This window comes from Talpa europaea, assembly GCF_964194135.1.
Source record: "Talpa europaea genome assembly, chromosome: 15".
NCBI classification, from domain to species: Eukaryota; Metazoa; Chordata; class Mammalia; order Eulipotyphla; family Talpidae; genus Talpa; species Talpa europaea.
In genome coordinates, this window is record NC_140083.1 from 83654004 (window position 1) to 83676033 (window position 22030).

At 47.4% G+C, this 22030-nt stretch overlaps 1 protein-coding gene across 1 annotated transcript in view; it reads right to left on the reverse strand.

Moving 5' to 3' along the window:
* Positions 1-2971: 2971 nt before the first annotated feature.
* The window catches only part of LRIG3 (leucine rich repeats and immunoglobulin like domains 3), a gene marked incomplete at both ends in the record, with an annotated part of 45603 nt that continues 26544 nt past the window's right edge, over positions 2972-22030 (reverse strand). The window contains 14 exons of the mRNA XM_084254729.1: positions 2972-3216; positions 4733-5008; positions 5108-5251; positions 6727-6885; positions 7923-8375; positions 9539-9820; positions 11422-11742; positions 14105-14268; positions 15048-15119; positions 18317-18388; positions 19546-19626; positions 20572-20715; positions 21120-21263; positions 21576-21719. Of these exons, the coding sequence (XP_084110855.1) occupies positions 2972-3216; positions 4733-5008; positions 5108-5251; positions 6727-6885; positions 7923-8375; positions 9539-9820; positions 11422-11742; positions 14105-14268; positions 15048-15119; positions 18317-18388; positions 19546-19626; positions 20572-20715; positions 21120-21263; positions 21576-21719 (2701 nt within the window). The remainder of the gene's footprint in view (positions 3217-4732; positions 5009-5107; positions 5252-6726; positions 6886-7922; positions 8376-9538; positions 9821-11421; positions 11743-14104; positions 14269-15047; positions 15120-18316; positions 18389-19545; positions 19627-20571; positions 20716-21119; positions 21264-21575; positions 21720-22030) is intronic.

Here is a 22030-nt window from a genome sequence, read left to right on the forward strand (position 1 = left end):
ATGTTTTATTTTGATAATATCCCTCAATTAAAATCAAGTATCTTTACCAAAAGAAATCTCACCAGGATTGGATTTCCTACGGCAAAACCCAATGACCTAAAATATTAGGAAAATTTAGAAAATGTGGAGAAACCCTGTTCTCTATTGAAAGGACATACCAACAGGTGAGCCTTTCTGCCATTTTAGCTCAAATATTAAGCCTATCGAGACCGTTTCTGCATCTTCTGACACATTAGTTTAAGAAATGCCTCATGGAAAGGTAAGCTGGGTCTTTGTGGAGTACGGAAATTATTATCGAAGAACCCTCTTTGAAGACCAATTGTTCATTTGGAAGATCCTTGTGTTTTTCAATGTGAGTAGAAGTCTGTTTATTTCACTCTGTGATTTCACTTTATTGCAGAGCCAACAGGATATTCTGCTGAGGCTTTAACAAGAGATGAATCTTTAAACATCTTAAAAAATAGTCAGTTCTATATTATCCTCTTACGCAAGTCCAGCAACTGCAGAATCCCATGGGGAGGGAGGGTTGCAAGCAGACATTTTGCAATCACATTTGGTTCTCATTCTCTGAAAGCTACCGGTGTAGCAGATCTATTGTAATTCTGGTTATAAATTCCCATCACATTTAATGAAAAGGGCTAAGTATGCACAAATTCCTAATCGCTGTCCTTTCATCAGTCTTTAAAATACAGAACCATTGGCTTGATTCTGAGAAATAACTTTTGGTTTCTTCCCATAGGTATTCCAATAGCTACTTAATTTTTATAATATGCTGCCAAGTTTAAGAAATATTTCTTCCCCAATAACTTAAAAAGCAGTTAATATTACATAGTAACTATCTTACTAGCATCAATAGTGGAATTAAGGAGAAAAACTAAATTTGTGAACATCTTAAGTTGTACAGGATCCAGCCTTGTACCAGAAAGCATAAAATGATGAAACTGAGGTTTTTAAGCATCCCTCCTCATAAATAAACCAAGTAATCTGACATTTTTCTTCATTCTCCCTTTAAATTTATGCTATTTTAGGGTAGCTTAATATCTACTAGACTCACTTGAATTCAGCATGCTGTCTCAAAATTATATTCTTTTCATACAAATGTCAGAGAAATTGAGTTCCTCCTCCTGTTCTAGACAGCTAAGATTATATGTGATCCATAATTTTCAGCACATAAGCAGGGGCATCACATTGATGGAGAGTGAATCTCGTTTTTGAATTTCAGGTGTCAGTGATTTAAACCTTTGTTATGTCTGGAAAAATGACATCCTCTTAAAGAAGTTCATAATTATTGAATAGACCCCTATCCATGCTTGCATCCCATCTGGCAATAATGAAGACAAATTAACAGTAAGATTTCGAAAGTCTGGCAATTTGATAAAGCCAAGGCATACAAAATCACTTCTCTGCTCTGAGTCACTGGTGGTCTAGGGAAAGATCAACTTCCTGGCTTAGACCGTTGTCTAAATTACAGGAGCCAAATCTTACAGCAATCTGAGTTCCAGGCTTCTGGCTTGCAAACAACAAAGCTCTGCACTCGCTAAGCAGGAAAACTGCTCCCCAAGATATCCTCTGAGAAGAAATGTTGCTCTTAAATAGCTGCCTCCAATTTAGTTCAAAGAACTGACATGGCCTAAATTCACAACTTCAGTGAGTTAGATTTTAAAGCTTAATATGCTGTATTAACTCCTTTTGTGCCAACTGATCTTGAGCAAAAGCTGTTTTTTAAAACTGGGCATATGAAAAGGAATCACTAAAGAAAAAAGTGCCGTTTCGTCACCTGAATTATGAAACTTAATAAGCTTTTTCAACGTTCAATTACTTCAGTCTAAGTCACTTAGTTTTGAAAATACCGACTGTATTTATGCCAGATTTTCACTTAAATGCTGTTCAAAACAAGTATTTTAAGTTTACATGTTTAATAACAGATTTTATACTTAGCTTTTAACAGGTACAGCTGTGATGACCAAATTAGGAAAATATTTGAATTCTTAGAATGTTGCAGAATAGTTTAGAAGGATCTTCTGCTTAAGAACCGCTCACGGCACAAAATCAGGAACAGCAAAAAATTCTACCGATACCCCATTACGCCGGGACCAGTGGAGGAAGACCTACCTTTGCTCTAACCATTTAAACTTCAGAAATGTGCAATAAGCCATCCTGTTGTTATAAAGAAAGGGAAATGAATGGGAACTATTTGGAAAAGCACACGACATTAGAACACACAGGCATTGCTGTAATTCAGGAAACATGGCGTAAGCAGTGATTTTAAACAATGGTGGTTTGGGGTGTACAAGTTCCCCCAAACTGTAACAACAAATCCCTTTTTGAGTGTGGAGTCAGAGAGAATTAGGTACATGGAATGTACCTCAAGTCTTCGTAGCTCCTTCCCATTTATAACATACTTTCACATATGTGAATTTGATTTATATTTGCATTAGAACTCTGGGAGGTAGGCGAAGTGGTCATGTTCTTGCTCATATTTTTATGTGCTGAATATAATTTTCTTCCACTTAAGGCATGATGCTATGGAAGTCCACAAAGTGTTGAAAGCAAGACAAATCGTTATTGTGTAGATGGGACTTGGGATCGAACTGACACGGTTTATTAAATGCAGTGTGCAAAAGAAAACGGTAAAAGACAGGTATTATTTAAAATGCTTTAGTATTCACCTTCAATAAAAAGAAATCTGGCATTATAAAAATACATAAAATAGTCATGGATTTATACCGTTAATTTACATAAGATACTTTTTTTTTGCATTAAACAAAGTTATAGTTTTAAAAGGTATTCTTATATGAAAGTTACTCCCAGTATAAAATTTTATATCTTTTTGTAATTTTGGCCCATCAGTATAAATAAGACATTTTACCATTTTAAAATTCATAACTCCATTTAAAAACATAGGGTTCTCTCTTTTAAATAAAGTCCACATGAGGTAGTACGTTAGAGCTCGTCTTGGGTTCCTTTCCGTCTATGTGTTCAAGTCTGAAGACTGAAAATGTGGAGTCCTGTGGTTTTCCAAGGTCTGTTTATAGGCACATGTGTGATTTTCTTGCTGAAAATCTGTCCTTTCTTCCCCATCTTCCTCTGATTCAGAGTCCAAGCCCAGGGAAGAAGGAGCTTTCAAGTGAAAGGTTCTTGGCTGACAATCCGAAGGCTGAGCAAGGCTTGAAAAGGCATCAAGGGGAGGTCTCCTCAGAGGCTTTCCAAATGTTCCTGGAAGAAAGAAACTCTTGAGCACTGCGTCCTTGCACTAGCATGGAAATCAACAGAACGCATCCCGAATGAAGCAGCTCTGTGAACACAAAGTTTATTCACGAGTGCACACGTGTCCAGTGAGTACCACTGGCTGCGTGATGGAGAGAGGACGTAGAGAATGGCCCTGAGGATGTCTGGACTCTATTTATTTTTAAATGAGATTTATTTTTTAATTTTTGTGTAGAAGAACAGGCCAGAGGGGTAGGGGGTGAGAGGATCCACCAGAGACAGAGTGGGGAGCAGAACAGGCGGATCTACTGAGATCCACTGCTGAGGGGAGCCGCGGGGAGACAGGAGGGGTCTGCTGCGCCAGGTGGGTCAGCTCCCTGGCCGGGGATGGAACTCAGGCAGTAGCGGTGGAAGCGCTGAGACTTAACCCCTAGGCTACCAGGAAGGCCCTGTACCCCCCTTATTTATATGCACTGAATACATGCATCTGTTCTGTCATGTCTCGTGATCTACAATGTAAGTGCCCCAATGTAAGTTCTCCTAGAGCTCGAGCATTCATGAGCTCATGATTCTCCAGGAAAGGCATTTGAATGACCGACCAATTAATTATGCCTGGATACAGGAAGTTTCTTACAAAATCATTTTTCGTGAGGAGCTCAACGTAGCATACCCACGGGCTGTTTCTGACGATGGGCCTGAAATGTACATAACCCTATGATTCATTTTACTGTTCCTTCAATAAAAAATGAAAAGAGAAAAATGCTGTTTGTGAGCCCTCTGCTTTCTTCTTTCGTAGCAAAGTGTTATTCAGGTGGCTCCACCTCTTAGTCATATCAAGGATGTTGTCATTTTTTTTTTCCAAAAAGGAATACAAATAATTATATTTTGACAAGACACGAGCAAAATATTTTAAAATTCTGTTTGTTTGTTTGTTTTTTTAAACCAGCTGTGGCCCATTCTCTCGTATCTGCATTCACGGAAAAGACAGTCTCAGCTCTTCTGCCCCACTGTTCTCAGGGACTGGACGAACAAACCCCGAAATGCATCCTGGAGCCAGCCGGCACCCCCACCCTCTCTCCCCCGCTAAGGCCGAGGGCTCCGGAGGCCTCCCTGGCCGAGGCTGGTTCAGGCTGGTCAAGGAGCAGCGGTCTGGCCAGGTCAGAGGCGTCCCCGCTCGACTGCGAGGCAGGAGCCAGCTGCCTTCCCAAACCACAGCCATCGGAGCTCAGGACGCCACCCCGCAGCCTGCCGAGGCCCAAAACCACTTTTTCCACCAGCCGACAGCGAGCCCCTCGGTCTCCCTCCCAACGCTCGTCCCGCAGCGGGTCCCGCACACGCTGTCAGCTCAACGCGCCCGCGGCCTAGTTATGGGTGAAAGACGCCATCGAGCCGGATCCCCCACGGCTGACTCTGCTTTGAGCACCGTGTTTAGTCAGTCTCACACCAGCTGGTAGGAGGTCAGGACAGCCTCATCCGCGGGAGAGCAAAGACACTGTCCCGGCACCGGACGCCTGAACACACTTACCCAAGAAAGAATGACTCGAAGCCACAGCAGCTCGCTCTGGGCTGGGGCTGAAGTCCACAGAGGATCTGTTCAGACACAGAGTTTGCAGGGCGGGCCCCTCCGACGGCGAGTGAGCGGAGCCGGCCACCTTCCTCGCCTGCGGGGACCAAGGCCCGTCGGCGGCCGCCGGCTCCCGGGCGTCCTCGGAGGGCGCAGGCCGCGGGAGGCCCTCCTTCTTCTTCAGGCAGCCGGGCTCTTGGTGGTCCATCCACGCTGCTCTCGGGTCAGAACTGCAGCCTTTTTTTTATTTGGGGACAACATCCGAAGGAGACAGAGTTAGTGCCTCTGAAGTTCCCTCCTGGAGGCAGCCCAGGCTCCGGGCGGGCAACCACGTACCTGGGTGGTAGGCGTCAAAGGGGTCTGGGCCGTAGACGCTCCCCTTCAAGTACGCGGGGCCCGGGGCGCCCAAGAAGGGGCAGAGGAACGGATCCGTGGCCGCTTCCACGTCCGGCTCACTGCTGCTGTCCACGTGGCAGGTCCCTGGAAAACAGAGGCCTGTCAGCCGGTTTATTCACCGGCCTTTCGACATTCTCTCCACGTCGGGCGTTTTCCACAGTAACAGATGAACGTGGTAGAATACCATGTTAGAAAAATTCATAGTAGGGTTTTAAAAAATGTATTGAGATCTGTTGCATCTCTGCGTGATGTTTTCCTAAAAGAGGCCTCGATTAGGCGAACCAGCGGCGTGCTCACCTGGCTGCTGGTCCCACCTGACTTCCAAGGCAGAGACCTGTGCGTGGCGCCTGCAGCCAAAGCGGCCGTGGTCTCAAGCACATGCTAACACCAGACAGCCCCTTCCTCCACAGGCACCAGCCCGGGCACTGACGAAGCCCAAGACGCCCCGATGCGCAGGGCCACGAGCAGCCTGGCCAGGAAACAGTGACTTGGCCAAGCAACCCAGCAATGACATGTGGGTCACGAATGGACACGGTATTGATGGCCAAGGGCTACGGTGGGGTTCCAGGTGCCGCGTGCAGGGAGGCAGGGGTGCAGTCAGAGGCGGGCTGCGTCTCAGGAGAACGGGACTCGGTGATGCTGACGGCCTCTGGTGCCTCAGAGTGTGACCGATCGCCAAGCTCAGCACCCAAGGCCCCTGGCTCTACCGTGCCCAGTTCTGTCCCTTTGGGACTTTGAAAATATCTTTTGGGTCAGCCCTGGTGTCTGGGAATCCGCCTGGGCCTCTGCTCTTTGCAGCCTCGTTACCCCAGCTGGGACGCCCACTGCGGGCTCATACCCCTGCTGTCTCCGCACGCTCGACCCCGGCCCCGCTCAGCTCTTAGCTGTTTAATTTTTTGTCTTAGCACTGAGTTTGCTGCACGACTGAAAACAATATTCTTCCTTCCTAGAGAGGCATTAGCTCGTGAGCTCAATAAATGCTTTGGGAAAAAATGGCCAAGGGCTTGAAAATAATGTCAATAGCTTCTGTACGTCGAGTCCTGAATATGTGGCAAGCACTGCGGAGCTTCCCGTTATTGTTTTATTTAATTTTATAAAAATCTCCCAGGGAAGTGCTGTCACTGCCCGAAGACACACGGGAGGCAGACGTGGGTCTTGAACTAGGCCTTGGCTGTCCTGTGCTGCTGCCTCCCATATTATCCTTGAGGCGAGAGCCAGAATTAGGCCTCTCTGATAGGCGGGTGCGTTAAGACCATGCGCAAAACCAGTAAACACCACTCCAATAAGGAGAACATTCAGGAGCGTAGAACATCTGCAATGTCCTATTTCACAGAGGAGTTCAATTTTACTGTTACCTCTTCTGTTGTCAGAAACAAAGATTTTTCAGGTATTTAAAAGAAGGGCAAAAATCTATGTCATTTCACAGCTCTCCTAGGAAGCTCGGGCCGGGTCCTAAATAAATCAGTGTATCAATTTCTAGTGAAAAATACATCTCTGTTTGAGCCTTCCACACGACGAGTGTGCAATAACGACAGCTCACCCGCCTTTTAAACACTTACCATTACTGTCGTGTTGTGATAAGAAAAATCCACCCCCTGAAGACGTGACAAACTGGTGGTGGCTCCCACTCTCGGAGGAGATGTACCCCTCCTGTCTGTCCGCCAGCGTGCCCTGGGATGACAAGTAGCTGGGGATATCCGCCGGCAAGTTGGTCTCATCTGTAATCAAACAGCAGAATTTGTTTAACCAAGAACGACAATAATTACCCGCAGCCTCCCTGACGACCACGATGCACTGTTCTGGTTTCTGCACGAGCCACACAAGCTACTCCCGCAAAACCATCTTGCCCGTGCAGGATTCAGGTAAGGCGGAGGCTCTGCTGTCACCCAAGTGTGGGCTGATTTCCTACTGCACTGGGTGTGAGCGGCCCCTTCCAACTTTCAAAATCAACCCATGTTTCAAAAGATAAGGGCTTGGGAATTTTCACGAACTAGTATTTAAGTTCTTGAATTAAGCTTGATTTCTGCCACGTCCTGGCTCGATGGTATTCGTGGCTACAGAAGACTCCACAGAGTCAAGTCAGGGCCTCTTCCACCGAGAACCAGAGTCCCCTGTGGCAGCTGCAAGGGCACCCCCCACAGCAGGACACCGGCACCCACAGCAGAGAGTAACCCCACCCCCGGGGATGCTCTTGGGGACTCCAGCACCCCATTGTGAAGAACATGGACTGTCCCTTTCACTCTGTCAACTGCTGTGTATTTCCCAGCCAATGGGATGCTCTATTCTCATGAGGTTTTTAACAAAAAGATTCAGGGGGCCTCCCTGGTGGTGCAGGGGTTAAGTCTCAGCACTGTGAAGCTATTTGCAGCCTCTGCAGCACGAGTTTGATCCCCAGCCAGGGAGCTACCCACATAGAGCAGCAGACCTCTCCTGTCTCCCCGCTGCTCCCCTCAGCAGTGGATTTCAGTGGATCTGCCTGTTCTGCTCCCCACTCTGTCTCTGGTGAATCCTCTCACCCCGCAGACCTCTGATCTGCACCCCAGCTCTTGCATGCATAAATAAATCAATCCTTTTTTTAAAAGATTCATTTCTACACGTCAGCTCTGAACTGGGCCAGGTGCTATTTTTAAGGAACCCTGTTTCTGCAGCTTGCAACAAATGAATCCCTCTGCTGACCCGGCCCCCGGCGGCCACGGCCGTTCCAGAAGAGAATGACCCAGCCAGCCCCTCGGCCGCCCGCCCACCTGGCACGCACCGGTGTTGGTGACGCTGCAGTCCTCGCCGCGCCGCCGCGTGTGGTAGATGATGACCACCCACACGAGGGACGTGCCCACCACGCAGCAGACCACGGCGATGATGACCACGCCCACGGTGGCCCAGCCGTCGTCGCCCAGAGCACTGGCCGGCACCTGCGGGGCGTCGCAGGTGGGGCTGGGGATGACGCTGAGGCGCACGTGGCCGCGCTCGGTGCCCACCGTGTTGGACATCTCGCAGGTGTACCGCCCCGCGTCGCCCACGTCTGAGTCCACGATGATCAGAAGTTGGTTGCCCGCAGCGAAGAAGTGCCTCTCGGTGACCAGCAGCGGGCTGTCGTCCTTGGTCCAGTTCAGCCTGGGCGGGGGGCTGCCCCCCGCGATGCACTGCAGGACGGCCGTCTCCCCCTTGGTGACGGTGCGGTCCAGCAGGGGCCGCAGGAAGGACGGTGTCTCTGCAAAGACGGGGCTGGGTTTACGGCCCTGCAGGGAATGTGGCTTCGAGAGTCACCACACACCCCGCGTGGACACTGGCTCGAGTCAAAACTGCAGTTTCAACCTCCAGGACGCAACCTCCGGGGCCCGTGTCATTGTCCCGCTGTCACGTCTCACACTGTCAGTGGGAGATATTATTATTCCTTGATCTCAGCCCCCCTTACTCTTGACCAGATTGTGGCATGGAGGGTGCAAAGATCACCTTGGACTTTTGAAAATAGGAAATGCACAGGAAGAGCTTCAAGCACAGTGTGTTGTTGCAGGAGAAAAAGAGCAGAATCTTGCATGTCTAGGCGGAACCTTCCCAGCGCTGATGCTGAGGTCTCGCTTTACATTTTGAACATAATTTACTTTCATGATTTGGTGTTAACAGATTATTTTTTAAAAATATTTTTATTTATTTACAAAATATTTATTTATAAAATATTTATATTATTTATATAATATTTTTATTTATTTATATAAGAGCTGGGGTGCAGGCCAGAGGTGCAGTGGATGAGAAGATTCACCAGAGACAGAGTGGGGAGCAGAACAGGTGGACCCACTGAAATCCACTGCTGAGGGGAGCAGCGGGGAGTCAGGAGAGGTCTGCTGTGCATGTGTGTAGCTCCCTGGTGGGGGATCGAACTCAGGCCTCAGTGGCTAGATAGATTGTGCCGAGCCTTTAACCCCTGTGCCACCAGGGAGACCTGGTATGATTAACACAGGCACATGGTTACGACACATTTGTTTAGAAAAAAGGCTGATTCTGAGAGTGGTCTGGCAGGCTGAGAAGGGAGCAGGTCTTTCCTGATCAGCTCATATGTCTATTTTATAACATATTCTTTACAGGACGAGGAGAGCGGCTGCACGGTGGGAAGACAGAGAGAAAGGGTGATTGCAAAGAGCAAAGGAATCAAAGCTTTTACTTTCCTCCCTCCCTGAACTCTGAGGCAGCAGCCCCTGCGGCCCCAGGCAGGCTCGCCACCCGCTCCCGCTCCTCAGCCAGCCGAGAGTCACTTGATCTCCCGGGGACAGGGCCCGCCCTGGGCTCCCCCCGTCCAACTCCGGCACGGAGGGCCTTCGGAGGCGCCAGCATCTCTGAGACTCACACACGTCACAGACTCGGGAAACAGGCACGCACCTAGGACGGTCAGGGTTGCATTTGCAGAAATGCTCCCCGCGCTGTTCTGCGCCGTGCAGCTGTAAACCCCGATGTCCTCTATCTTCACGTCCACGATGAAGAAGACGTCGTCCTCGGGCATCACGTGCATGCGCCGCTCCCGGGCCGCGGGGAAGTCCGTGCCCCCATCCTTCTGCCAGGCTATCTGCGGGGCCGGGTGGCCCAGCGCGGCGCACTCCAGGCGGGCCATGGCCCCCGCGCGGATGGTCAGGTCCATGGGGGTCTTGGTGAAGGACGGAAGCACTGAGAGCAGAAAACCACCTGGCGTTAGTGCTGCGGAGTCTGGAGGCTCACTCTCTCCTCTGCCTGTTTGTTTTAAAAGATTTATTTTATTTATTTAAGCACACAAGAGCTGGGGTGCAGGCCAGAGGTGTGGGGGGTGAGAGGACAGAGTGGGGAGCAGAACAGGCAGATCCACTGAAACCCACAGCTGAGGGGAGCAGCGGGGAGACAGGAGGGGTCTGCTGCGCCCTGTGGGTAGCTCCCCGGCTGGGGATCGCTCTCGTGCTGCAGAGGCTGCGGACAGCTTCACAGTGCTGAGACTTACCCCTGCACCACCAGGGAGGCCCCTGTTTGCTTTTTGATGCCTACAATTGTCCCTGATAGAAGGCGGGGGTTGTCTTCATTACAAGGCAAGGAAACTAAAGTTGGGATGGAGAGAGTAATTGACTCCCTCGAGGTCACAGAGATACAGACATGATGGAATCAGGATAAAAACTGACCCTCAGTCTGAAGACCTTTCCATTTTCTGGTCACTAATTATCCGTGAGATAATCAATTAATCTCTTTGTGATTGAAATAATCACTTCATCTGTTTTTTTTTTTTTTTTTAAGCCTTTCCCGGCTCTAAAAATCTAAGACTCCGGATGTGCATTGTGTCCTACAATTTTAAACTCAAAATTATTCCTTGTCAGGCCTCAGTGATCGCTTGCAGAATGAATGCATGAATCGATCAAATTCAAAACCTTTTACCATGGAAGAAACAAATCACGAAGTGGCAAGGATCCTGGTGTCACATGCATACCAGCCCATAACACCAGTGATGGAATACTTTTATTAATAGTAGCTCTAAAACTTCCTGCATTTACTGAGCACTTACTTTACTCCTCAGTTCTTTTCACAAATTAATTTTTTTAAGATTTATATATTTATTTATTTATACAAGAACCGGGGTACGGGCCAGATGCATGGGAGGGTGAGAGGATTCACTAGAGACAGAGCAGGGAGCAGAACAGGCAGACTGATGAGCTACACTGCTGAGGGGAGCAGCAGGCGAAACAGGAGAGGTCTGCCGCACCATGTGGGACCCTCACCGGCCGGGCGGGATCGAACCCATGCGGCAGAGGCTCTGGAGAGCCTCACAGCACTGCGCTCAACCGCCTGCGCCACCAGGGGAGGCCCCACAAATTATTTAATGGAATAATTATCACATCTCTAGGAGGGAGGTACTATTATACCTAATTGAAAGAGGTGCCAATGCAGGCACAGAGAGGCTGAGTAACTTGCCGAGGGCCACACAGCCACAGGTGCAAGTGGCAGGATTCAAACCCAGATGTGAGTTAAAGGCCAGGAGACTTTTAGCACTACATTTGATGACTGGGCCACGGGGACTCCTGAAAAGCAGAAAATGCCTGGTCTGTCTCTGTATGGTCCATGCCAAGCATGGTGTCCTCACCATGAAAACTGCTTAGATACAAACAAGCACGAATCTTCGTTCTGCAGAGTGAGTCACAGGGGAAGCAAGGGGAGAGGTCAGATGGGGAAAGATGAGATGAGCAGCAAGAGGGGGCCAGGTGCTTTCTAAAAGCTGTCTTGGAAGGCAAAAGGAAAATCACATCACGTACTGTTCACGGTCAGCTTGGCTTTGACGGAGTAGGATGAGCCGAAGTGGTTGGAGATGACGCACTGGTATTTCCCTTCGCTGGCGAAGCCCACGCTGCGCAGGCGGAGGATGGTGGTGTACTCCATCACCTCGCCCCCCTGGGCCCGCAGGTGCGCGTAGTTCTCCATTTCCGCATCATGCAACAATTCATTGTCTTTTTTCCAAGCAAAAGTCATCGGGGAATCGCTGCTGCTAGCGGCCGAGCAGATAAAACTCAAATTGGAGCCTTTTATTGCCGACTGTGTTTCTGGCTGAACCGTGATCTGGGGCTTAGGAAAATCATCTGTCCAAAACAGAGAGGAGCAAACAAAGCAATTTGAAGGCTTGAGAGTCCAAAATCTACTCCGATTCGAACACCAAGGAACTCAAAACAAACAGCGGTTTAGGTTTTACCCTCTGTGTGTGTGAGACACAGATGGGCTGGCAGGCGCCGGGGGACAGGACACCCGGGGAGGGCGTTTACAGTTCGTGCATGTCAAGGAGAGGAGAGGGTCTTTCTCAATGGCTACTAACGGAGGGGAGGCTGTTGTTTTGGACCGAGAGCTTATGCTAGGCTGCCTGTGCTTTTTTAATATAAATATAAGAAGAAATCAGTCATGAAATTTCCAGGCTGACGGATCATCCTTACATGCTACTATCAGGAACTGCAACTTCTCCCCCTGTTCTCCGCCAAGAGGCAGCAGTAAAATGAAAAAACTCAAACAACAACAATAATAACATCAATAAAAACAGCAACTAATATCCTATTTACCAAAACCAGAATCTGTAGAAAGAGTTACTGCTTTTGGGCCTCCCCGGTGGCGCAGCGGTTGAGCGCTGGGTTGTGAAGCTGCCCGCGGCCTCTGCGGTGCCAGTTCGATCCCCGGCTGCTCCCCGGCAACCGGAGGAGGGTCCCACATGGCACGCAGACCTCTCCTGCCGCCCGCTGCTCCCCTCAGCAGTGTACCTCGGTCCTTCTGCCTGCTCTGCTCCCCGCTCTGGCTCTGGTGAATTCTCTCGCCCTCCCGCGCTTCTGACTGTACCCAGTGCATGTGTAAATAAATAAATAAATCTTAAAAAAAAACTAACGATTAGAGAAATTAAAAAAAAAAAAAAGAGGTACTGCTTTTTAGACAGAGCAGCGGGGAGACATCTGGTTGTGGCAAGAACAGCATCTCCATGGGCTCCGGGAGACCCCGGCTTCCGTGCGGAGCCGTGAGCGACAACGGGCCGCGGCGCTAGCTGTCATTAGAGCTCAGCGACTCTTTCATCCAAGCTTATTTTTAGTGCTCTGTTACTTTTTGGAAAAGTCACCTTTTTCAACTTCAGTTTCTCAGAGATGGTGTAAACCCAGAAAAAAACATCTTAAACATCTTACATTGACCAAAAAGCATTCTTTGGAAGCTCTGAAAAATTGTGTGTGTGTGCGCGTGCGTGCGCGTGTGTGTGCAGTGAGAAAGAGAGAGACAGAAAAGGGTGTGGGGTGTAGAGGATGCTGATAACTCCAGTGCCACTAACTTTCAGTGCCAGGCCTATGTGTTGTGACCAGCCGTCTCTTCTGCACGATTATTCTAAAATACTCATCTGGTAAATCAACGTTCAGACTCAAAATGGAGGGAGTGCGAGAAATCGAGGCATCGTGTACACATGTCCGAAAGCAACAGAGAGTTCACATCTTGGGACGAGAGAATTGTGAAATAAGAACCATGGGAAAGGAGCCGCTGAGGCCTTTCCAGAGGAAGGCCAGAAGCTTATTTAGATCCAAAAGCTACATCAGAAGTTTTATTTCTAGCACTGCTGGCACTGCTGAATGCTGCAACCTAAAAAAATTGTATTTTCTTTGTACTTAACTAAACAATCACAGGCAGAGCCGTTTTAAATAAAAATATAAAGCCAATGTAAACTAAGGTTTGGGAACGTCTTAGCACACAGGCTAAGATGTAGGACGATTTTTGATTTCATGTTTTATGCACACACATTTATTGTTTACAGAGGCCTCCATGGCTGCTCGCAGTAAACGGCGGTTAGTGCACTGGACAGGCGACTGACCCAAGGAAATGAAAACCTGGAGTTTTGACTGAGAGCTGCGAAGGTGCTGGGCCAAGTTCAGAGAAGCCGATTTCCAATGCTGAGAATTTTCTCGGGTGCGAAAACAAGGGGCCTACAATTTATTATATTAATAAATTCAAACTTTGCATCACCAGCGATGCTTTATCCAGCAACAGTTAAATTGTTAGCCGCCTAGAAAAATCGCTCGCTCCTCCTATTTTCTCTTTTCATTCCACATGAACAGCATTTGCCCAGGGCCTGGGTGAGCGGAGCTGACTCTCCCAACAACGCCCGCCGAGCGGCAGGCAGAGCAGAGGGCAGCCATTCCACAGACGCAAAGACGGAGGTCTTGGGAATTTTAGATGAAGGGTTGAATCTACCCTCAAGTCTCCAGGACCCAATGTCACTCTCTTCCCACTGAACCACCCTGATGCCAAAAAAGAAATTCTCATTTCCAAAATTTGAAAGAATCAGCGAACTCCAGAACCATTTTCATCTATCGACCCCAGCCAAGTGTAAGGTCTTCAAGAGGACATAAATTTATTCAAAATCATTTGGATAAATAAGAGGAAAAAAAATCAGACACTGAACGAAGGGGGTGCAGTCATTATACTCACCGCACACAAAGCCATCTGGGTTAACAGCAAAAATGCTTCTTCCTTTCAGCGGCTGAGGATGGGCGCAACTGGCATTGACAAAGCTCTGAAAGTTGTTTTCCACCACCCACTGCGGGAGCCATTTCAGCTGGCAATCACACAAAAGGCTGGATGTATTTAAATGCCTGAGGAGAGTAATTACATTCAATTTGTTTTGTATGAAATGCAGATTTCCACGAGTAAACTAAACCCAAGCAAATATTAACAAACCAATGAATGTAGAAACCAAATACACACACCCCATGTAACAGAATTCCTACAGTCCCCGTGAAAATGCAAGAAATGCAACCAGCACAATTTTTTTTTTTTTTTTTTTTTTTTTGCTGCTTTTGTCTTCTGGGGACAGACCTGCTGATCAAAATACCTTCCTCTGGCCTCCCTGGTGGCGCAGGGGTTAAGCACAACACTGTGAAGCTATCAGCAGCCTCTGCAGCACGAGTTCTAACCCCGGCCAGGGAGCTACCCCCATGGCCCAGCAGACCTCTCCTGCCTCGCCCGCTGCTCCCCTCAACCGTGTATTTCAGTCACTCTGCCTGTTCTGCTCCCCACTCTGTCTCTGGTGAATCCTCTCACCCCCACACTTCTGGCCTGCACCCCAGCTCTTGTATGCATAAATAAATAAATCTTTAAAAAAATACCTTCTGACTGAGCACTTGCTATGTTTAGGCCCTGTGAGGTATTAGTTACCACACATTTTAATTGAGATTTCATAACAGTAAAGAAGAAAAAAAAAACTGTTTTTCCACAGAGGGTACAAATAACCGAGTGCTGTTGCTTTCTGGTAGAAAACTAAAGTCCTATTAGGAATATGCTAGACCCTTTCACAGGCACCTAATCTAGGGTGACAGAGGACAGTTCCCCCCTCGCTGCTTTGGAACTCTTGGGAAGAAAGAGGCGAGCTTACAGCTGCTGGAGTTTCTTCATCTGCGAGAAGGCGTTGCCTTGCAAGGACATGATGGCGTTGTCACTCAGGTCCCTGAAAGCAAGCAGAGCAGACGCGTCAGTGCCAGCTCCCGGCTCCCGTGTCCACCAGGAAAGGCTGGGGTCACCCACCAGACACTGGCTGCAGAAATGGACAGTGGGGGGGGCCTCCCCTGGTGGCGCAGCGGTTGAGCGCTGGGTTGCGAGGCTGCCCGCAGCCTCTGCAGCGCCAGTTCGATCCCCGGCCACCAGCGAGGGTCCCACAAAAAAAAAAAAAAAAAGAAAGAAATGGACAGTGGGCTTCCCCAGAAGACCCCGCTAGGAAGCGTGGGTGCAGAACAAGAGTGTTTGTGTGAGGGGTGGATTCTGTGATGGTGAGAAAGATTTGCTTTCTGTTACCAGGAATAGAATATTTGACTCCCAAGGGCCCAAGTTTCTGTGCTATTATTTCATTGTATTTCTCATTATTCACATGAGTTCCCATTGGTAACTTGTAAATACATAAGCAAAATTCCTCATTGTGCTTTGAAAAACCATCATGTATAGAGTATTTTCTGACAGGCACTATGTCAAGTGATTTACATACATTACTGCAGTTATGCCCAGAGTATGGCAGAAGGTGGTATCACCATCTTGCTCCGTGTCAAAGGGTCTATAAGGTTTGACACAACAGGTCTTCCCTGGTGGCACAAGGGGTTAAGCACAGCACTATGAAGCTGTTTGCAGCCTCTGCAGCACGAGTTCGATCCCTGGTCAGCCAGGGAGCTACCCACATGGCACAGCAGACCTTGCCTGTCACGCCCACTGCTCCCCTCAGCAGTGGATTTCAGTGAATTCGCCTGTTCTGCTCCCCACTCTGTCTCTGGTGAATCCTCTCACCCCCACACCTCTGGCCTGCACCCCAGCTCTTGTATGCATAAAATAAATCTTAAAAAAAAAAGATTTGACACAACGATTTTCTGTTTCAAAACCTATATTCTTTTTCTCCACAATCTCGCCAACATTTGTTGTTGCTAGTTTTTTTAATATGTGCCATTCTCACTGGTGTGAGATGGTATCTCATGGTAGTTTTGATTTGCATTTCCCTGATGACAAGTGATGTTGAACATTTTTTCATATGCCTGCACTGTTGGTGGGAGTGCAAACTGGTCCAACCACTATGGAGAGCTGTGTGGAGATTTCTGGACCTACTAAACATAGAGCTTCCATATGATCCAGCAATTCCACTCCTAGGTATTTACCCAAAGGGCACAGAAACATCCATTCCAAAGAGCACCTGCACCCCTATGTTTATAGCAGCACTGTTTACAATAGCTAAGCTTTGGAAACAGCCCAAATGCCCAAAAATAGATGACTGGATCAAGAAGATGTGGTCCATGTACACCATGGAATATTACTCAACATTCAAAAAAGATAAACACATGCAGTTTGCAGCAACATGGATGGCGCTGGAAGGGATCATGCTCAGCGAAATAAGCCAGAAAGAAAAAGAAAAATCCCGGATGGTCTCACTCATAGCAGGAATCTAGAAAACTTAAATAAGGGACCAGGAAAAAGACTAACTATAAGAAAGTGAAAATCAAAATCAACAAACAACTATGAACCAGAGACACTCTATGGGGGGTGGGGGGCGGGGAGGGGAGGGATTGGGGTCAAAATAAGGGGGTTGCAATTGTATGGGGAAGATAAAAATAAAATTTATTTAAAAACAACAACAACAAAAAAAACCTATATTCTTCCTCAGTAGCCTAGCCGACCACACCCAACTCACTATTGGACAGACAGTGAAATGTTCTGACAAGACAGACTTGCTCCAAAATGACAAACATCCCACATACTTCAGGCAGGACATTTATAAAAGGAGAGAATATTCTAGATCGATTTCTAACTTACAAGCAGTCTGAATTAAAGGAGCCTCCACAGCGACTGGCACTCTGTTCATCTTTACAGTATACAAAAGGGATTTTGGTGAGAAAAGTGGCGACAAAAGGCAGAATGAAGGCCCGAACACGGGCAGAGAGAGAGGTCAGGAGAGTCAAGGTTTAGAAAATGGAAGCAGAGGTTAACGCTCGCTGAGCCACTAATTCCACTTTCCCAGAAATGGACTGGGTCAGATGACAAACCCATTCTGGCTTGTTTCCCTTTGAAAATAATTTGTTTCAGTAAGTCCAGCAACTCCGGTCCGCCCTTCCAAATTCTGTTTTGCAGACTCTCTCGCCGGCGACCTGAGGGCCGCGGGAGCCCGGCTCGCAGCCCAACCGCCCTCCGCTGGCCCGGAGTCAGACGACGACCCGGTGGTCCCAGGTACCCGCCAGCTGCGCCCTTCCGAGGCACAGCACGCACGAGGGAACGGGCTCAATGGCATTTTAAACAATAACTTCATTTGTCCAAGTTAGCAGATAGGAAGACGTGAGGCTGTGGGCACAGACTTGGCACCCCCGGTCAACAGCGGCTGGCGTGGGCAGTGCCCGAGCAGATGGACTCCTGTCAAGTCTTTAGTCCCTAAAAGTCATTTCTGAAATGGGTGCCCGGGTGACTGAGGAGGGTCGGGGCAGAGGCCGTGGAGGCAAGAGCAGGGTGACGCAGGGGCGGGGGTGGGGACAGGCACCCCGGGGTGGAGGGCTGGTTCTGCCAGGACTGGCCGATGGGTTAATGGCAAAGAAAAGGGACAGCGAAGTGGGGGGCATGGGTGGTACATTTTACAATGAAACAACAGCAACGACAAATTGACAGAGATTCCCAAAGCAGTGCTACAATGACCTGCTGCTGCCACACTTAAGGCCTGTGGGGATGATCTTTTTTGATCTTTAAAATCAAAGTCATGTTCTTCCTGGAATCAATAAACAGGTGGAGCCTCTACTTCTTACCTTAGAAATAAAGATAATCCATTAAATAGTGTTCTTGTGAAGATGAAATGCTACACTCGATATAAAAACGTGGCATGTTGCCTGAGACGTAGTGGGTGCACAATAAAAGGTAGTTTATTTTTAAATGGAACACATCATTATTTGAGAAAAACAACTACAGCGAAATCCAGAAATGATGTGTAGCGATATTCTTAAATGCAAAGGAAAATGTGCCCCTATGTACTCCTACACAGAGATAAAGGGAGGGGAGAGAGAGAAGTCGATGCATAAATATATTTACACTAGAAGAAACCAGCCGAATTATAATCTAACTCGTTTTCTCTTTCCCAACACCTCAGCAGGCACCTTAGAGTATCGTTAGCGTATTCAACTCCCAGCTACTCACAGATGTTCCAACGCATCCAAACCAGTGAAGGCCTTTTTGGTAATAGATCGGATCCGGTTTCCCTGGAGTATTCTAGGGGGGAAACATATATTTAAACAGTTAATAAAAGGCACGCTGGAGCGGAATTCTTACGGTTTTAAATCCTTTGTGAATAATCCTATTTTCCTCAATTACACAACAGAGCCCATGAAAGCGCTCCCCTGCCGTCCGCGTCCGGACCAGAAGGCAACCTGGAGTCCAGGGATCTGGTGGACCCAGCAGCTCTTCAGTGAGTTACTCCTGCGACTCAATGAAAGCAGTGATTCTCACAGTCTTCTTAGGAAGAGGTAAACATTTTGTTCCAAGTAAATTATATCTTAATTTTAATAAGTACATCATACAATGGGGGAGATTTTCTCTCTCCTCCCTCCAAGGGGGCAGCTTCATCAACGACAGAAACTTAGGGCTAAACATAACTTAATTTGAAAATCACACGCTTAAAAATCAGAAAGTAGCCACCTGCAAGGATATTTTATGGCTAAATATTAGCATGTTTTTATCCTGGATAGCAAGGAGGCTGCTGTAGCTTCATCTGTAGACACAGGATCCCGTCATTTAAAAAATTCCTATGAGAAGAAAGCAATTCTGAGAAGCTTCAAAATACTGAATTTAGTAAGTGCTCTAACTCTTACCCAGCGCTGATGGCAGGTGCCTAAGCCCGAAAAAAATTTTAAATCCTTATCTAGATACTACCAAAAAGCCACCCTTCGTATTGATGAAAGCACTACACCCAGGGGAGGAAGGCTCACTAACACCACCTTGTATAAATGCACTCATCTGGGGAAATGATCAGGGGCAGCAACCAGACCACGCTCCTATTTCTAAATTCTTTAAGATGTCAACTTGGGGCCTCCCTGGTGGCGCAAAGGATTAAGATGCAACCTACAAAGCTGTCTGCAGCCACTGCAGCATGAGTTCCATCCCCGGCCAGGGAGCTACCCACATGGCGCAGCAGACCCCTCCTGTCTCACCCGCTGCTCCCCTCAGCAATGTATATTTCAGTCAATCAGCCTGTTCTGCTCCCCACTCTGGTGAATCCTCTCACCCCCACACCTCAGGCCTGTACCCCAGCTCTTGTATGCATAAATAAATAAATCTCTAAAAAAAAAACATGTCAATTTGGGAACTGACTTGAAGACTTGCATGAAGACAAAATGGTCAGGTCCAAGAGTAAGGCAGATCATACTCACAGCCGCCTGAGTTTGTCGAGCCCAGAGAAAGCCCCATTCATGTCCTCAATAGTCCAGGAAATTTCATTGTTCTTCAGATCCCTAATTAAGAAAGGAAATATTATTGAAACCAGTATGAGGTACTTTACAATAAATGCAATCACTTTCTTTCGAGACGCACTCAGGAATGGAGGCTCCCCACCCAGGAGGCATGTGCTTTATAACTTCCTCCCAAGCCCCCACATCACCTCTGCCTGTCACAAAACAACGGCGAACTCTTTCTCCAACATGCCTTTTACACCTCATCCCCCTCCCTCAATCACTTTTTAAACTTTTGCTTAAAATCAGGACAGTCGACTCTGGTGCTATTCATTCCCCTGTCGAGATGACCAAATTCTGGAAGACTGAAGAGTTTGAAAAATACATTAAAGTTTAAAACCACTCTCCCAACCACAGCAGCAGGACTTTGCCAAAGCATACAGCCTGTCTTTCAATTATGTAATGCTTCAAATAGCGAACAGAGCACAAGTTTCTGACAGTGCAAAAAAGCAAAAGCTCATCGCACACCATTAAAATGAACATTGGAGAGAGTCCTCCGAGGTCGAGGAACCCAACACTCACTTCTTTCTCGTAAGACACAGCTCAGGTCTGGAGGGAACTGGTATTATAAACAGGCATTGTCTTTTGCTGCTCTTGGTACATACATATATATTTACGCTCTGAGTAACGTTTAATCTGCATTTTATAAAGAAAAATTTGTGGATTTAAAATGGTTTTCCTCTTGAGCGGTTACCAACTTCCTGGAGCGCCTGAGAAGGTTAACTCTAATCACCAAAACAAGCTGATCACTGTCCTCTTTAAATCCCTCTAAGAAATACATATGGATGAAATGGACCTATTTTAATCAAACTGATCTGGGAAGGATTAAGACACTCCTTTTGAGGCTGTCCACATTTCCTTCCCGACAAAGGAAATCTGCTTGGGGAAAAGTGGGCACATTTAGGAACCAATTAGGTTCGTGGACAGAGAACAAAATGTGTAACTTACAAAGTCTTTAACCTGGAAAGTCCCCGGAAGGCACAATCAGCAATGTAGCTGACTCTGTTATTCCCGATGTGCAGCGTATCCAGCAGGCTGAGGCCCAGGAAGCTGGAGTCGTCCAGCCTCGACAAGTGATTGAAAGCGAGGTCGCTGTAAAGAAAGATGGAACAAAAAGCAAATAACAGCTTTTATTTTCCAATGCAGCATGACTTGTTTTCCCCCCAAACAGGTTCATCTAGAGAACCACGATAATCCTTATTTTAAAGCTCTGTCTTCTTAATAACACTCAGATAAACATTACCTCTAAACCTAATCCTTAAGGAAAAAATGTTCTCTCTGCTTGAAAGCCACCCTCATTGCTTTTGCCCACAGGCCACAGAACCCAAAGAGCAGAGTTGGCTTCGACGATCACAACCAAAATAGGACTAGGTTGTGTGTGAAGAAAGCTGTCACCTTGGAAACTCTGTTATGAAAATTTCACAGATCAGTGGTAAGAAGCTCATGCTCTGGCATGCTCCCTGCTCCAAACCTGAGCAGAATAAAAGGCAACTCACAGCTCACTGAGTTTCTGGCAGAACTCCCAGGCATCGGGGCTGATCCTGTTGATGGCATTTTGGCTGAGGTGAAGTTCCTGCAGCATCAGCAACCCGTACAGCCAGCCCTTGGTGATCTCTGTGAGGTTGTTATGGTCCAGCTGTCTACATTTACAAGAGGAATCAAAAGTAGGACCACAAGGTCATTCCCTCGTCCCGCCCGAGGAGACTGTGATTACCCCCGTTCACCTATCCCTCCTGTTACTAGAGCTTCAGTTTTCTAGAAAGACGTCAGCAAAAATACCATGTGCTTATAAGCTCTCAGTCACGTGACCTGAGACAAGGCTAAGCGTCAAATTAGAAATATGATTCCAAAGGATGAGTGGAAAGTAAGGTTTCCAATGGGAGCTTCAGAGTCTTCCCTGAGCATCCCACGGCCACGCCACCAGGGCAGGGGCTGTGCAAAGCCACACTTACAAGACTTCCATGTTGCTCAGTCCCCAAAAAGCGCCATCCATAAGCTTCGTCACTCCGTTCCTTTGCATTTTCAGAGACTTCAGAGCACCAAGCCCTTGGAACGTGAGCCCGTCCACGTTTTTAATCTTATTTCGGTTCAGTTCACTGCGTGGGACATACAGTTAAACATCAGCGCCCATGATAAAGTCTGGAGGCAGTGATAAAACGTGCCATCATGACCAAACAGTCAAGCCAGCCAGTGTCAAATTATATTGGGTGTTTTAAGCTTCTAAGCATCTTTATTGGGACAAATTTTATAAGCTAGCAATGAATTTCCTTCTGAAATGTGTGATGAATTTTTGGAATAATAAAACACTCAAACTGGACTGCATTCTCGCATCTAAACGGTCGTCCCGTCGGCAGAGAGGGAAATAAACGGACATTTGTTTCTACATCATCTGCAATGAGAACCAAGA